Genomic DNA, 17,614 nt, shown 5'->3' on the forward strand with positions numbered 1-17,614 from the left:
ACAACATAGTCACCATTGTTCCTTCTGCTCCCTGAGGCACTCGCCCCGCACCACTCTTGCCCCTGGGTGATGGGCACTCGAGTGGGCAGGGGAGTGGTGAGCTGACTGCCCCTCAATTCTGGCTGCAGCCTGAGGTGGCAGGTGCCTCTCTGTTCTTCTCCTGGCATGGGCAGTGAGAGCCCAAGGTCACCTGCCCTCTCCACAGCCGCAGAGGCCCAGATCAATGGCACCTGGAGACCCGGAGAACAGAGTCCAAGGACAACAGAGCCCTCTGGGAGCCCAGGACAGCTCTGAGCACAGGCAGTGCTGGAGGCCAGGCTGAAGGCAGGAGCCCGAATTCTCTCCTCTGGCCAGTCCCAGGAGCACCTTCCAAGGCCCTGACGGGCGAGCGCTAAGGGACACTGCCTAAGAAAATGGATGTGTGTGTGGGGTGAGCCCTCAGGAGCCCTGGGGACCCTCCTCCTCCTCGCAACCTCGAGGGCCCACATTCACGCTCAGAGGGAGAACCCAGGAGCCTTCGGGAGAAGAGATGTCAAGGTGGACACTGTTAAATTGGGAGGGGAACTTGCAGGTGTTCTGCTCCTTGGTCCCCAGGCCTGGCCGCACATTTGAGACCTTAAGGGAGCATTAGTTGATGGTGCTGGAGCCCCAAGTCAGAGTTTCTGACCTGTTCATCCAGGGATGAGGCCCTAGCAATTGCTACTTTGTAGATGTTCTCCAATTGATTCACACATGCAGCCAGGGTTGATAAATTGCTCTGAACACTTTGAAGGCACCGTCTCTTTCAATCCTCACAGAAGCCCTGGGTTGGATACTGAGTGAGGAAACCAACTGGGAAGGGTTACATGGCTTCTCAAAGTTAAACAGCCAGTCCTAGAGCGGGAACCCAAAACCCACCAGTCCCCGAAATCCTTCACTCTTCAACTGCTTTCTTTCCTGAGGATATCACTGCCCAGAAACTGTGGCTGCCCAAGGCCCAGTAGTGGAGAGGACAAGCCGGGGTGGGAAGCTGAGCTCCCTGCCATCCTAGGCCTCCTCGGCTGGGCTGGAGATGGACAGGCTCACTGGGTTTCCTCAGGGTCCTCAGTGGCATGCTGCTTGCGCCTTCAGGGAGGGTGTGGAGCTGGACGTTTACTCCCAGGTTGGCTCCCTGGCAGTTTAAACTGGTTGCTATGTGCTCCTCCCCAGGGAGCCCATGCAGGAAGCTGTTGATCTTGCAGGAGGCCGTGCCCCAGGCGCTGCTTCCGGTGGCCTTGGGAAGCCCCTCAGGCCTCCAAGATCCCAGCCCAACAATCGGGGTGTGAAGGCAGGATTTCCTCTGGCCAGAGGTTGGGAGCTGGCACTGGGGCTGGGTAAGAACCCAGCACAACAGTTGTGGACTTGGATGGCACTTCCTGCTTCCTCAGGGCGCCTTCTGCTCTAGGTCTTCTAACTCTGAGGGGGATGCCTCAGGAATACTTAACCACCGTGAACCTCCCTCTGAAAGAGGGTCTTACCGGCTCACACTTACGGTGCCCCTGCGTCTCGCTGGGCAATGTTCCACACATTCTGTGGGTTATCTCACCAATGTAAGCACCATGGTCCTCATCAAAGGGGCCTAACAAAACCCACCTCCTGGTCTTCTGAGGATTAAATTAGTCTCAATTAACCAGAACCTGGCACCTAGGAGAAAACAAAAGTTAAACTGTTTGCCTCAGGTTGTGCATCAGTCAAGGCAGGGCGAAGATTTGAACCTGGCACTTGGACTTGAGAATTCACACTCCTGACCACTGCACCAAACTGTCCCTTTCTGCCAGAGCCACTCCTTGGACAGGGAATGCAGCCACCCTTGGGAGCAAGCCAAAAGGGTTGAGCCCCACGTAGAACTGCAGTAGGACAAGACGAATACTGTTTGGCAGGAGACTGGCCAGGGCCAGGTGAAGATCTGGGGTGCAAGAACCCAGGCATGAATGCATCTCCACAAACCCAGTCCCTGAGTGCACAGCGCGGCCACAATGACTGCTGTGTGGCAGGCAAAAGTCAGTGCTATCAGGTGACCGGAGGAGGCTGGCAAGCTCTAGTGGAACACTTAGAAACAGCAGAGCCCGGTTCCCCATGAGAACCAGTGTGATGTGGGAAAGCAAGTGCTTGGCTGAGAAGTCTAAGTGCAGGGGGTGTGGCAAGCAAGGACTGGGAGGGGAGAAGGGCCAGTCATCAAACAAAGGCTGCGGGACAGCTGAAACAGAAAAGGGTGGAGAGAACCGTTGTGAGGCAGCCACAAAAATGCCCAGAATGAAGAGGGCCAAACAGCAGGGGCATGTCATGTTCCTCACACAAGCATCTCGCGTTGCATCCCCGAGAGACATGGTGCACTCAGCTGATGAGCCAAGCCCGGCCTGTCGGGACCACTTCTGGGGAAGTCACAGAGCCACCACCTCGGAGAGGGGCCCACTGGGCTGCACCCGCTGGGCTGCTAGGCTCACGTGACCCGAAACTTGCTGACCTGGGGAAACAGTCTACAGAGGTCACCAGCAAGTCTGGGGGTGCGTTCCAGGCCATGCTGAGAGCCTGGGGCTGGGTAAATTCTCAGGGACATTTGGGTATGGCTTGTGGCACTGGGTGCCCCTCTAACAAAGCTACCACTGTGTGCAGGAAGGAAAATCTGTTGAGGAATTTCCTGTACTGCTTATTTATGGGAAGCAAGACAGATTGCCTCTGTTGCTGAGTGAAAACATTCCTAGAGCAGTATAAAAATACTTCAAGTCTGGGTGGAATCAGCTGAGACAACACATGGAATAAGGAAGGACAGGTGAGCCTCCACAGTGTGGTCGGCATTATTCCCAGAACTTTACCTGTATCATTCCTCTTAATCAGGCCTACCAGCTCTGTGGCATGGCAGCATTATTTTAGTCCTGCAGCTGAATAAATTGTTACAGTGCCCAAATTCAGAGCTAAATTAACATATTTAGAAGTCTTAAGAGCTGAAAAAATTTTGGTGCCTGCCCTCACCATCTAATGCAAAATAAATAGACACTGACCCATAAAATAGATGTGGGGAAGTCCAATGCAATTCTAATTTTCCCCATGAAGACGGCTTTTCTTCACATTTTTCTGAAATTATTTTATAATGCTGTCCTCATCTTTCGTGCCTTTTGGGCCCACTTCACTGGTAACCTAAGTACCCAGGGTAAGGCTCGAAGCCACCAACCTTAACTCAGCCTACCTTCCGAATACCTAGCTCTGCAACAGTGGGGTTCAGACTCAAGGCCACTGCTAGGATCAGGACCGGGGAGGGGGAAGTGAGGCTGGGGTTCATAAGCAAGGGCCAGAGGCTTTGGGCTGGGTTAGGTGCCCCAGCTCAGTTGAAGAATATGCCCTCTTGGCAGCTACTCCAACATGAACATAACTTTGGACAAGTAGCCCCAAAGCCCTCGGGTGTCCCTGGTTTAAAAAATGAAGGAAATACTTGGTTTCTAACTACCTCAGTCAAAAAGTGAAAGTACTGGAAAATAAGAGTTTTGGAAAAGCAAGGGTTACCCTTGACTTTTTCCCACACAGGCGCAGACAACAGACAAAATGAACAATTCAGTGTTGCCTGTAAGTACAGTGGTGCCTCCGTGCATGAGCGTTTTTGTTTAGAAGCGTTTGGCAAAATTTTTTGTTTGCAAACTCTGCATTGGTTGACAAACACAACTGGGGCCATCTTTCCCACACAAACACAAATGTGGCCATCTTTTCCAAAATCGTAGAACAAATTAAGTTCGTGAAGTGAGGTACCACTGTACTTGGGACATTCTCACTTAGTCTCCAAACCCTGTTCAAATGCCTCCACTCTGAAGCCTTCACTAGTTCTTTCCCATGTCATCCCATTCATTCTTTTCTAAATCTCTCACAGGTCTTGCTTTGGATGTCTTTTAGGTATACTCTAAAAGCAAATATCACTTTAAGCTTGTATTAATAGGTGTTTGTGTTATATATCCATATCTCTAGGTGCCTAGGACAGGGTACTTCAGCTTTAAAATACGGTTAGGATAATACTTGCCCCAACAACTTCACGGGGGCTTTAGGGAGAACGTAATGCACCACAAAGTGAGGGAGCAGATGGGACACTCCATGGCCAAGTTGAGATGTGTCCCACATTCCACGTTCCCTGCCACTGTCCCTGGTGCACAGAAGCCTCAGCTACTGCGGAAGCACATTATTCCAGCATGAAGAAAAATTTAGCAGCCACACTGTTCAGCCTCCTGTTAGCCTCCCCTTGCTACGTACCACCCTGGGCACTACTTGCTCCATCCACAGAGCTCAATGTCCTGCTCCCCTTCTACTCTTGGAGGCAGGGAGAGGCAGGATCCCCTTCACCCTGATTGTGGCCATGCTGGAGAGGGGCTGCCTTCACTTCCTCATCCTCTAAGTCTCATGCTAGAGAACCAAGCTAAAAAGAGGGACAGGAATGATAAAGCCCCAGTCACAGCGCCTGGAACATAAAGGTGCTAAATTGGTTCTGACCTCTCCTGACGTCCATGAGATGTGCATTATCACTCACATTGCATAGATAAGGAAACTGAGGGTCAAGAAGCCTAGGTGGCCTGACCTCAGCCTTCCTTAACTTCGTCTCTTGCTAGGAAGTGGTGGAGCCTGGGTTCTGCTGACCCAGCCTGGTTCCTGCAGCCAATGAGAACAGATGGGACGGGATGCACACCTTCTTCGAGACGTGCCTCTCTCTGGTACATGCTTGTCCCGATGACTTCCAGACACCTGGCTTTTTAGGCAGATGCAGACACAGGTCCTCCGGCCTAGGGCCTTCTGCTCGCAAGTAACAACCAGGCCTTGGAAGAAGCAGGTGGATTTTCACCCAGTCCCACCTTGAGACCAGCAGATCAGAGCCCTGCTGAATCAAGCATCTCTGAGGGGACAACACAGAGTCCCTGAAGAAGTGCAGGAGGTGGTCAGCCAAGTAGGCCTTGCCCCTGAGTACTCTTCAGTCCAGCAGCCTTGCCCTGTGCTCATACCTCATAGGCCAAGCTGTCCACAAGAAGGCCATGCCCTGGAAACCAGCGTAGACCTCCCTATGGGGACTTGGGGAGCTTAGCTCTGTAGCCCCAGGCCATCGAGCCTCTACTCCAGCCCAGCCTTGGTCCAGGGAAGCCTCTCTTAGGGGCCCCAGGAGGACTCAAGGCCTCCCCAGCCCCCGGAGAAGCATCTGTTCATACCCACACACAGTGAAACCACAGGAAGGAGGAAGCAGAAGGGGTGACCAGAGGCCCCACTGGTGCACAGAAAGAGGGGTTTAAGCCTTCATGCTAGTGAGAGAAACAGCAGAGGCGGGAGTTAGGCTGCCAGGGCCCAGGGACACAGAGCTACTGTACTTCAAAGAGGCAGTCTCTGTTGGGGGGAGCAGCCACCAGGCCCATTTATTGTTTATTTTATTACTCTGGCTTGCTGGGCTGTAGGCCAGGGAAGTTATTTCAGGCAGAGATCATAGCACATTAATTAGTTATTAGAAGAATGTCCTTTCTGTGTGTTCTTCCTGAGTCAAGAAATAGACCCCATAGCAAGCACATAGAACTGAAAGTGGATGGTCACTCAGGAGGCAAAAAGCCAAGAACAAGGGGAATGAAGAGTCAGGGCTTTGTTTCCCAGAAAAAAGCCCCTCACAGGTTCAGGCCTGGGACCTAAGAGTGAATCAAGCAAGAACAGAGGGGGGAAGGCGGAGGGAGGGCAGGCATGCTGAGAGCCTGGCCTGGGTGCCCTTAGCTATCCTGAGCGATCTTTATTTACCTTGGGGAACAGATGTTGGGCTCATTTACCCTCTTGGAAGGCAAATATGAAATATAATTCTTAATGCAAAAGAGGGAAAAAAAATTAAAAACAAAAATACCGCAATTTGGCCTAATAATTCCATGTCTAGGAATTTCTGAAAGAACAGTCCAGTATGTGGGAAAATCTTATGGACAGAGATATTCAGGGTGATTTTTACAATGATAAAAACATTCTATATGTAGTGAAATATTATGTAGCTGTCAAAAATAATGATTACATGGGAAATGCTCATGTTATAAGCAAAAAGAAAAACCTAATATGCAAAATTATATATGTGGCATGATCTCAACTACAGTATAAAATAGCTAAAAATACTGGAAAGATAAATATATTTTATTTGAAATATTTTCCCTTGAGCTATAGTATGATGGATGATTTTGTTCATCTTCAGATTTATTTTCTGCATTTTCCAACTTATAAGAGAAAGAAACCATTGGATTTAATGAGAAGGAAGAAAATACGTAATTTGGTTTTGAGGGATTCCCTGTCCTTCAGCCCCTCCTATTCTGCTCGTTGACCGCCTGGAGGGGAAACAGCTTTTGATGCAAAGGCTAAATTCAGTTACTGCCATGAATGGGGAGGGGAAACTCTTGAGCTTGGAGGATAAGAAAGAAGAGGGATCTGCCTCTCACAGCTCTCTGTGTACCCCAGATAAGGAGTAATCTAGGGCACCTCACTTTGCCACTTTCTTAGACTCCGTAACAGCCAACAATGACTCAGGGAAAGCTGGGAGTGTGTCTCGGACAAAAAGCACTTAAACCCATCTGTTGTTTGGGAGCCCTGCCCTTAGGGATGCTCACCTTTCCTCATCTTCCCTCCCATTCTGCAAAACATCCATTGGGAATTTCCTGTAACTGAGACCCTAGAGATGCTAAGGCACAGATGCTGGAAGGAGCTCAAAATAACACAATGTATTAACAGTGACAGCCAAGGCATGCCCAGAGAGCCAGGGATGTATCATGGAGCAGCCAGCAAATGGTCGTTGCTTCCTGGGATGCAGGAAAATGGGCCACGTGGAATGGAGAAAAGGTTACAAAGGAAACCTGTGCCCAGGGAGCTCTGCAGCATCTCTGGAAGCAATGGACATTTCAGCAAACGAGGGGCAGAGGTTGGATCAGGAGTTCTCCAAGGATGGCTCTCAGATCCCCAACATCGTATGTAAATTTGGGATATATGGGCATTTTTTCTAAAGACAGGCCAATAGCTTTCATTAGATTTTCAAATTGGGTGCTGATCTTTAAGAAGTTAAGCAATGGATTAGATTAATATCTAGGGGCCCTGGTAGTTGTAACATCGTAAAATACCCAACAGTCAACAACTTCAGCAATCACTTGCTCTATCAAAGCTCCTGTGCCCAAGGCTGTGAACTCACAGACAAACCTGACCTAGTGCTTTGCTCAGACGTGACGTGTCAGCACGGTGTACATCCTGCTCCAGAAGGCTTGAGCTATAGGCTTAGCATTAGAGAAAATTAGTACCTAGAAAACGAAAGTTAACCAGACCGTTAACTTTCTGGCTCTCCCTACTAAAACAAGCAGACGGCTTTCCACGCTGCAGATGCTCAGCCGGCCAATGAACGGACAGAAGAGGACCCAGGCTTTCAAATCCTCTTTTGACTTGGGGCAGTCCCTGCTCCCACACTGTAGGAGCACGACTCTCAACGGAGGGTCACCAGCACCCTCAACAGTTTGCAATGCCGGTAAGTGAGCCCCAGAGAAGCAGCCTGGCCTGGCAGGTTGTATTCGAAGAGGGCCCTGTTCTCTAAAGACAGGAAGGACATCACTCTGGTGGACACAGATGGCCCTCTCTGATCTGAACGCAGGCTGGACAAGATGACTTCTTGAGGATCCTTCTAGCCCCAGGAGGCTGTCATCCAAGGGGACGGATGACTCACCCTCAAAGTTACAGGCGTCTAGCCAACCATCTCCTCACATACACCTAGGTCCGTGGCTGCCCATTATGTGGCTTTGAACAATTCATTTAACCTCTCTACTGCCTCAGTTACCTCACCTGAAAAGTGAACGGGCTGGATGAGACAAGGCCAATAACTCTTCCACCTCTAAAAGTCTTTAATGTTATTATAGAGCCATTAAGATGAAAGAAGAAAAACAGACTAAAAGCATTCTCCTCGGGAACTCTGCATCTGTCTGAGTCTTGGAGAGATACACCTAAGAGCTGTGCCACAGAGAAGAAAAATGATTTTACAAAAGGGCAAGTGGCACCACCAGGCAGGGGCCAAGGGTCCCCGCTCACCTCCACTCCAGTCCTGCAGCCATCAGGACTCCTCAACTGCAACCCCAAGCCCCCTGTGTGCTTGCTGAGCCCTTCCAAAGGCAAGGGAAGTGGTCTTGGCTGTGAAAGGCAAGTGCCTAAAAAGTGAGTGTGTAAGACACCCCACCAGCATAAGGTCCTCCAGAGAGCAGGAGCCCTCCCACTTGTAACCCCTCCCAGGCCTCCGTTTCATCATCCAGAAAATGGGGAGAACAGGTGTGGTTCTGAACTTGAACATTTTAAACTGTCCACCTTATCAAGGGCTAAGTACAGGGGACAGGCACTGCACAGGCCGGGGAGGGGGACCAGGAGGGCAATTGTGGGTTCAGCTTTTGAGGGTGCACACAAGGCTTTCTCCAGAGCCTTTAACTGATGATCGCTCGGTTGTCCCAGGAGGGCGTGGAGCCCGGGAGCCGCCCGACGGACTCATTGCTGAGGGGCAGGGTGGGCTGTCTGCCGGGGCTCCGGGCCCGCTCACCTGATGAAGGTGGTCTTCCCGGTGGAGTACTGGCCCACCAGCAGGACCATGGGCTTGTTGTCAAAATCGGCATCCTCCAGGGCGGGTGAGTGGAACTCATGGAAGCGGTAATGCTCTTCCAGGGGCAGCAGCTTGGTCTTGTAGAGTTTCTTGAGCCCCTCGCTCACCGTCTGGAAGACCTCGGGGTCCTTCCTGCGGCGGTCGTCGGTACCCAGCCAGCTGAACATCGCGGCAGCGGGAAAGGCCCCTGGGGAAGTGGCGCCGCCGCCCCGCCTCGCCTCGCCTCACCGGAGTGCAGGGCTCAACCGCACCATGGCCAGGGCGCGCTGCCTGGGCTGCTGGGACCAAGCCCAGCCCCTGCTTCACCCCGCAGTGCCGGCCAGGCGGAGGAAGGCGATCTGGGCTGCAAGACGAGGCTTGCAACCTGGGGAATTAAAGTCGAATCTGCAATTACGCTGCCCGATGCCAGGTCGGTGCGGGTCTCCGTCCCCGCGGCCCTTGCCCGCTGTGGCTGGCGTGCGGCGAGGGGCTGCCTGGGCTCCGCGCCTGCCCGAGGCACTCAGAGGAGGCGGCGACACTACCCAGCCGGCGGTCAGCTCCGCATCCGCAGCAGCATCCCGCAGCCCAGGCGCGCGTTTAAATGCCAGCGGTACAGGAAGCTGGCGTGTGTGGGAAGTCCCCGAATACTGGCAAGGCCCGGCTGGCCCCACGGTGCGGGCGACGCGAAGCCGAGCAGGGCGCCGCCATGTCTGTGGGCAGGCGCCCGCCGGCCGCGCGGTCGTGGGACGCGGAGAGTCCTGTAGGAAAGCGCTGACATTTCGGAGCCCGCCTCTGGGGGTTTGATTTGGGAACAGCGCCCTCTCAGGGACGGCTGCGAAGACAGCGTTGACCTTCTAGGGTACTGAATGCTGTCCCTGCTTTGATAGCTCTGCTCCTTTAGTTACTGAGGTCAGTTCCCTGGGAACACAGGTATTCTAGTATTTAGGAGTATATTTCGTGGGGGTTGGAAAGAGGGTCTAATATCAGGTTACATAAAATAACCAAAAATGTCACTAGGCAAACTTTTTGTTAGGCTTCGGTGAAGTCAAAACTGTTCCCATTCATTCCGATAAAACGAGACAACTTCCCCCCCCACAAGTGTTGAGCAGTATTTTGGGTAGACACGATTTGGCTGACAAAGGGTGGCACTAAGACCCTTCCAGGAGCTGTAGTCAAGGCAGGCTTTACAGAGAAGACACGAGCAGAAGGCCATGGAAGCTTCAGGGATGAGTCGCCCTTTTTTGTGCTGGTAATTTGATTCTGCTTCACAGAAAGCCTGCTGTGAACTGGATCTTCAGTGATGAACCCATAGAGAAGAAATGAATCCATTCCAGGCTAAGTGAAGGGCATTGGCAAAAGCCTGGGGCTGTGGAAGAACTTGGTGTGTCCAAGTCTGGGATAGCTGGAGTATAGGGTTCCGGAAGGTGGAAGAGGTGAATGAGGCCAGGCGTGGAGGTTGTGCCAAGGCAGGAACCAAACAAGGGATGAGGAATCCATAACAGTGTTCTTAATAATGATGGTTTTATTAACAAAATGCTCACCAGGTGCAGATGCCTGGGCTAAGATCTCCACCAGCATTGTTTTGCCTAATCTTCACTAGGCTGTGTGTGAGGCACAGCCATCATCTCCAGCTGCATATCAAGCAGAATGGGTGGAGCAAAGGTCAGGCATAGGCAAAAAGGGATGCATTGCTTGTGGAAAGTTTAAACGCTCAAAGCCTGTCTGCTTTGCATCAGCACCAAGCTAAACAGTGTGGTGAGAAATCACTCCTCCTCCCCAAGGCAGAGGGCTCCGCTGTCCTCCCTTCAGCCTGCAAGGAGGCACTTACCTAATGGATCCAGTGGGACTGGGGCTGCTGGGGCAGTGCAGGGCAGAACTGGAGGAGCAAGGGGCCCCAGGCCAAGAGCAGAGTCAGGAACCTACAGGGACCACAGCAGTGGGAATGGAAAAGAGGTTATCTTTAAGGGATTTGATGGCACGGCGTTGGCAGATCTTGATATATAGCAAAAGAGGAAATGAGGATGAGGCAGAGCTAGGGATGATTACAAATTTTCTACTGCAGGAGTCAAGACATTTGGGGAAGTCAGAAAGAGAGCCGACTTAGCAGACCTATGATGCATTCAGGCTGAAATGGACTGCGGTTCAGGCCTTAAGGAGCTGCAGAGAGAGGCGGGCTGCTGGGATTTCCCTGGGGATCTTCAGAGGTGAGTGCTTACTGGAATCTCCTTAGTTACAACTCAAGTCTCCTGACTCCATCCTTGAACCCCAAAGCTGGTCACATTTCTGGGCTCTCTGCACCCCTAGCTGAGAAAACACTCCGGTTCATATTGCATCCTTGGTGTCTACACTAGCACCAACGTAGGAAGCTGAGAGGTAATCTTACGGATGTTTAACTCACGTGGCATGGGGACTGAATAATCAGGACACCAGCCTTCCTGGTTTGAGGAAAGCCGCAGGCTGTGTGCTGTGCCAGGTGTGGCTAGGGTGGCCGGAGGGAACTGGGGGAGGCTCGTATAGAAATAGTTCAGTCGTTTTTAAGATCAGGATAGATATTCTGTTTTGCACCACTGAATTTCAGCTCTGAAGGTCTGATTTAACCAGAGCCTGTTGATACAGCTACTCCATTCTCAACTCTGAGTAGTTAGACATCTATCTTCCTTAAAAGGGATTGTAAAATACCATTCACGGAACTGGTATACTTGAGGTACAATGAAAGTACAATGGAATTAGGGATGGGTCCATGGACAGCTTCAAATCTATTTACAGTGTTTTGTTTCTTAAATTAGATAATGGGTATTTGGCTGTTCATTTATTATTCTCCCTGTCCTTTACTTTAAAAAAAAAATTTCTGGTCAGTAGATGCCCAAATTGCATTTTTGCTTATTTTTTTCTTTAAAAAATAATATAATGAACCTCTTTTGAAGTCATCATCCAGTCCAAGAACTAGAAAAATTAGCAAAAATTTACATCTATGTATGTTCCTCCCCTGTCCTGTCCCCTGCTCCTCTCTACTCCTGGAGGGACCCTTATCGTGGATTTAGTGAATATTATTACAACTTTTAAACTGATATTATATATATATATATATATATATATATATATATATGCAAGACTGAAAAATATCTTGTGGTGGCCTTGTGTTTGGGGACTTTATGAAAAGCACATCCTGCTGCATGTGATTTCCCGAAACTCGACTTCTCTTCCACCCGTGGTTTTGCCAGCAGCCTCTTTTCCCAGTCCCTCTGCCTCCTCCTGGCCTCCCTCCTGCCACGCTCTGTCCCTTGACTGCTCAGGGCCCTCCAGGGACTGGGGAAAAGCAGCTTTGCTTTTAAGCCTCAGCTCCCTTGTCTCTGCAAAGGAAACAGTAACATCATTTTTCAGGATTAAAGGACACAGTGTATGTCGTATGCTTGACACAGTCCCAAGCCCACTGAGAGCGCTCAATATATCTTTAGCCCCTAATATTATAATCACTGTTGCTATTATTCACTACATGGTGCTGCCTTGAATCCTACTTAATAAGCTGTTTAATAGGCTACTGAATAAGGTTAACACTTAATAACATTAATATTTAATAAGCTACTTAATAAGCTTATGCCTAATAAGTTAGTGAGTAGTTCCTTCCGGTTCATTTGTATCCTAACTGAGGATGACTTATTGGCTCAAAGGAATATAATTGCTAATAGTGGAATCTTTGACACTTGACATATGTCACCGCCCTTTGGGAATGTGACTTTGGAAGAGTCTTTCTCCTCTCTTTCCCTTCTCACCAAGACCACCAAGGTCTGGGCAGAAGGAAAGGGAGAAGGTGCAGCCTGCAGGGCCAAGCTGAGATGAAAGCTTGAGCCTCCTAGGAGAGGCAAGAGGAGTCAGGATGTGCCCGTCAAGCAGGGCTGACTGTCCACAATCAGGGCGGCTCAAGGTCCCTCTCTACCTGGCCCAGGCCTGCTCCTCCAGCCTAGCAAGCTGCCCACAGCCTCCCACGCATGCGTGTGGGCTCCTGCCACCAGGATTGTTGGCATTGTTCTCAGCACCTCCGTCTTCCCTGCCCTCCCCTCTGCCAAGGCACACCACTCAGCACGCCCTCCTTCCTGAGGAGCTGACTAGCAGCTCTCTCCTAAGCTAGCTGCTCCCTCCAGTCCGCTCCCAAGCTACTTCACACGAACCTTGTTATTGCATTTATTGCACTTTACTGTCTTTATGTATTGAAATTATTTGCCTCCCAACTGGATAATGCACATTTCAGCCCACTACTGTGTTTTACTCATTTTATTGATCTCAGTTGGAGGGGAAAGTGTATCAGTTCAGCCAGTTCCTACTGTTGAGAATCAGCCTGAGTTATTGCCTTAGTCCATTTTGTGCTGTTACATTAGGGTATCAGCGACTAGGTAATTTATAATGAACAGGAATTTACTTATTGGCTCATGATGCTAGAGGCTAGCAAGCTCCAGACAGAGGGGCAGCCGTCCAGCAAGGACTTCTTGCTGCATTAGCCATGGCAGAAGGGCGAGGAGAGTGTGAGAGAGCAAAAGATTCAACTGAACCGCAGCCCTTTTATAATCAGCATCAAGCCACTCACGAAGGTGGGGCCCCACGACCCAAACACTTCTCATTATTATGCCCCCTCCCATCACTGTTGCATTGGGGATTAAATTTCCAACACACATTATTTGGACCACATATTCAAGGTGTATCAGTTATTTAATCTCTTTTTTTTTTGGTACTGGGAATCGAACTTGGGTTTTTGCACTTGTGCAGCAGGCGGCGAAACCACTGAGCTAAATCCCCGGCCCTATTTAATCTGTTTTAACAAAAATGTTCTCCTACATGAAACCAGGGCTCACAATGAATAATACTTCCCCGTGTGGTTATGGGGATAAAATAAAATGTGTTTGGTCAAGGACCTATTATATTCTTGTATATCTATAATAAGTTTTCAGTAAATAGCAATTCATTTCCTCCTCAAATGCATTCTGCATGGACACAAGGGAAGGGAAGTTTGGAATAAAAATTAAAAGATGAGGAAATTGTGCTTGGAACTTTGTAAACTGGAAAGGAGACAGAGAAAGAGGGTCAGTCTGAGTCCAGGGTCCAGTCATCTGGGAAATAATATTCCCCATCAGTACCATCACTGCTACATCTCCTTCACTGCTGGGCCTGGCTCTCTCCTGCGTACAGCTCTCCGGGCACAAAGCTGGCCTCTTTCCCAGATGTACCAGGAGGAGATCTAACCTGAGAACCCCGCCATTTCCAGGAGGAAAGCCCATACTACAGGAGGCCAATGGGGTGTGTGCGTGCGTGTGTGTGTCTAGTTTTATTAAAACGCCTACTCAGAAACTTGAGGATTTATTTTCTCCTATTTTTTGTAATTTCCCTGTGATTTTAAATTTTATACGTGACATTTAAATTCATCATCTTTTAAAAAATAAATTTGCGGGGTGGTAATCTATTTGAAAGTATTTCCAGATTCTTTACTAGTTCTTTCCCGATGCACTCAGTTTTCTCTCCAAGAACCTCCTCCCAAAGGTAGGACGTTTGTAGCCTGCAAGACTCATGAGCTCTACTTAGAAAACCCCCTCCTCACCTTCGTCTTTGTCTCTGCTTTCGAAGCAAAGGCTGTTTCCAGAGGGTGGCATGGTCCTGGCAACATTGAGGCACAGTAATCCTGGAAGGGAAGAAAGGGAGGTCCAGAAGTCGAAAACGATGCCTGCACTGACATCCTTTCTGACCAATGTCATCAGTTGACTTTCTTCAACCCGCAAAAAGTATGAGGCAATTTACCCAAATCCCTGGAGCTCCTAAAGTTAACCTAACCTTGATGCATCAGCTATGAGAAGAAGGACCGGTAGGGGGCGCAGTATTTCAGGGGGAGATGGAGCTCCTGGCCGCAAATTTGCCTCTGAGCATAACTCTTCATCAAAGCCAAAACGGAAAGGCAAACTGGCAATGTGAACTGCCTGCAGGTGGCCAATGATTATAAAACAATAAGTATATGGCCATCCTAGGAATGTCTGTGAGCACAGAGAATCTGATGAAGGCAGAGGATAGGAGCATGATTATTACTTAGAAGTGGAAAAGCAGACAAGGCGCGTGGGTCTTGCAGCCTGCTCCCATGGAGCCTCCCGCACCTGTAAAGCCCTGCTACTCAGTAACAGCCTCTTGCTTTTAAAATTGTAATTTTAATTTTGATGGTAGAACTAGGTGCAGATGATAAGATTTAGTTACAGAAGTTTCAAATTGTTCTAAAGCAAAAACTACTACTTTTACCATTTATGATTTCTTGTATTAATACATCAAACAGTCTTCCTGTCCAAAAACCTGATGATTGAATTTCTCCTAATAAGAAGGTGGGGTGAGACAGGATCTTGCTATGTAGTTCAAGTTGGCCTTGAACTCTCAACAATCCTTCTGGCTCGGCCTCCTGAATACTGGGATGTGTGATTCTTTTCTTTTGCTTTTGCTTTTTCTCTTTTTCTCTTTCTCTTTCTCTTTCTCTTTTCTTTCTTTGGTGGAGGTGGTGGTGCTGCTGCTGGGGATTGAACGCGGGGCTTTACATTGAGCTACATCTCTGGCTCCTTTATATTTTTTATTTTAAGATGGGATCTTGCTAAATGACTAAATTGCCCAGACTGGGCTTAAACTTGCAATCTTCCTTCTCAGCCTCCCAGGGGGCTGGGATTTCGCGCATGCACCGCCACACCTGCCCCTCATCCCCTCCCCCCCCTTCTGCTCCTTCACCTCCTTCATTTTTTCATATAAATTTGTGAGGTAATAAGCTATCTGAAATTATTTCCAGATTCTCTATTAGTTCTATCAGTTGAATACTCTTCCATTTTCTTTTGTCGTCTTCTCCAAGATAAATTATTCGAAATTATTGGGTGATACAAGCCATACTCCAGAGTTGTCTATTTTGTTTCAGTGAGCAATTTGTCTACTTTTAGTAACATCCCATTTAAATCGCTATAACTTCATTACAATTGTCACCCTCTCTTAATGGCATGTTGTAATATTTTCTTAGATCTTCTCACTTTCTTCTTGCCATTATTGTCTTCCTTTTTCTCCTCCTTCTCTCTCTCCATCTTTTCCCTTCATTGAGTTATAAAAATTTGAGGCTAAGTTCGCCTCTTTTTTTTTCTATGCACATAATGTATTTTGTATCTATTCTTTTCTGCTAGCTGACATCACATCATGGATATTTTCACATATTCTGAAAAAATATTCAAATATTAATTTGAAATTAATGCTAATATTCAACTGTATGAAAATTCTGTAGTCACACACAGTGATAGACATATAAATCATTTGCAATGATAGACATATAAGTCATTTCAACAAATTTAGTAAAAGCTCAATTTCAGAATTATCTATTCAGTTATCATGACATTGAAAAATGAACATTTTTGTACATAAATCTTCACCCAAGGTTTTTCTTATTATATGTTTTGTAAATGGAATTGCTGGGAACATTATTAATGCTTTTGATACTTATCACGAAATTGCTTTCCAAAGATAGTACACCAATTTATATCTTTACCATGATAATATCGTTCTTAGGTTTTTTCCTTCCAGCACTGTATATTGTTAGTTTAAAATTATTTTTAATTGTCTTGTACTCTAAATACTTTAGAGATAATGACACACAATCTACTATTGTTATTCCCTTATTATTTTGTTATGAAATTTTGTTTTATTCATAAAATAAAAATTTATTTTAAAAAGTCTTTATTTTATTTTCTTATTTTGGAAATAAGAAATAATAGATCATTTTAAAGTTGTACATATTTCATTATAAAAAGTTTATAGTTGTTTATTAATCATTTATATTTCTTCTGAGAGTGTACTTAACCTCATTTTTCTAAAATATTTAGTATTTTCTCTAATTATTTTGAAAGAACCCCTTATTTTTACAGTAAGGATATTAATATTTTGTCTGTGTTTAATCTACTTTAATTGGAAAGAAGTTTTCTCAGGTACCATCTCCTATGTCTTCTCTCCCCAACAAAGCAAATTCATTAGAGTTTTATCAGAATCGCATTGAAACTATAAATTACTTTTAAATGGAATAATCTTAATCCTTTTACTTATCTTCCCACCCAGGAGTATGGCACGACTGTTTTTAAAAATATCTTTCACATCTTCATAAGCTTTTTGCAGTTCCCCTTGACTATATAAAAAATGGTTTTCTTTAAGATTATACCAGTTATTTTGTATTTTATTATTGTTATAAATGAGCTATTTCTATTATGGTAGCTTCTATCATTTATAGGAATTCCATTAATTTTAAAATATCTTGTATATAGTTATTTTACTTCGTACTTCTCACTTTATTAATTTTTTTAGTTCATTAAGTTTTCTACTTATACGAAGATCATCAACTAATGTCATTATCTCTTTATTGCTAGTATTTTGGTTTATAATTTATATTTCCTATTTGGCAGAATTTTCAGAACAATGTTGAAAATAAAAAGAAGTGAGCATTCTTGTTTTTCTGACTTCAATGATATTTTGATGCCTACCTGGATTCTTTCTTCTTTCTCCCTACCTTGGCTTGGGAGTTGTGATCTCCTTCAATACTTATTTTTTCATTTTTGGCTGGTTAAAAAAAATTTCTACCAAAAGAAGCACCTTGTGTGTAGCATCTTCCCAGATTCAACAAACATACATACTGGTGTGTACACAGGATCCACGAACCTAAGTGCCCATGCATGGAGCATGCCTGAGTGCTCTTTCTTGGAACCTGGGGTCAATGGCAATGTCATTTCTAGGACCTGTGACCACAATGGGACAGGAGGCTGGAGGAATTTTTTACTGGGACCTCTGAAAGGCAGAAGCACCGGCCCAGCATCTTCTTAAAGGGGTTTTGCTTTGCAGGATGGGACAGAATTCACATGTTAAAGAGAGGTGAGCCTTGATTTACAACACCTTCAGTAGGCGTCAGTGCTGAGATGTAGTTGTCAAAATGACCGTACGGGTCTAGTTGCGTGAACACAAAGCAATAACTGATACCAATGTTTACAGAGAGGCCAG

The 17,614-nt window shown here is 47.1% G+C and overlaps 2 protein-coding genes across 2 annotated transcripts in view; one reads left to right on the forward strand and one right to left on the reverse strand.

Annotated features, from left to right (window-relative positions):
• Ehd3 (EH domain containing 3) overlaps positions 1–9,296 on the reverse strand; it is a 29,752-nt gene extending 20,456 nt beyond the window's left edge. Inside the window, exon 1 of the mRNA XM_004839256.3 lies at positions 8,549–9,296. Coding sequence (XP_004839313.1) covers positions 8,549–8,775 — 227 coding nt within the window. The 5' untranslated portion in view covers positions 8,776–9,296. The remainder of the gene's footprint in view (positions 1–8,548) is intronic.
• A 1-nt stretch (position 9,297) lies between these two features.
• Positions 9,298–17,614, forward strand: part of Capn14 (calpain 14) — a 57,886-nt gene continuing 49,569 nt past the window's right edge. Inside the window, exons 1-2 of the mRNA XM_021253692.2 lie at positions 9,298–9,496; positions 10,650–10,791. The gene's annotated coding sequence lies outside the window, so the exon portion shown is untranslated. The remainder of the gene's footprint in view (positions 9,497–10,649; positions 10,792–17,614) is intronic.

The sequence above is a fragment of the Heterocephalus glaber genome, unplaced genomic scaffold (assembly GCF_053883595.1).
Source record: "Heterocephalus glaber isolate CG9 unplaced genomic scaffold, H.glaber_assembly_v1.0 deba00001457, whole genome shotgun sequence".
Classification (NCBI taxonomy): Eukaryota; Metazoa; Chordata; class Mammalia; order Rodentia; family Bathyergidae; genus Heterocephalus; species Heterocephalus glaber.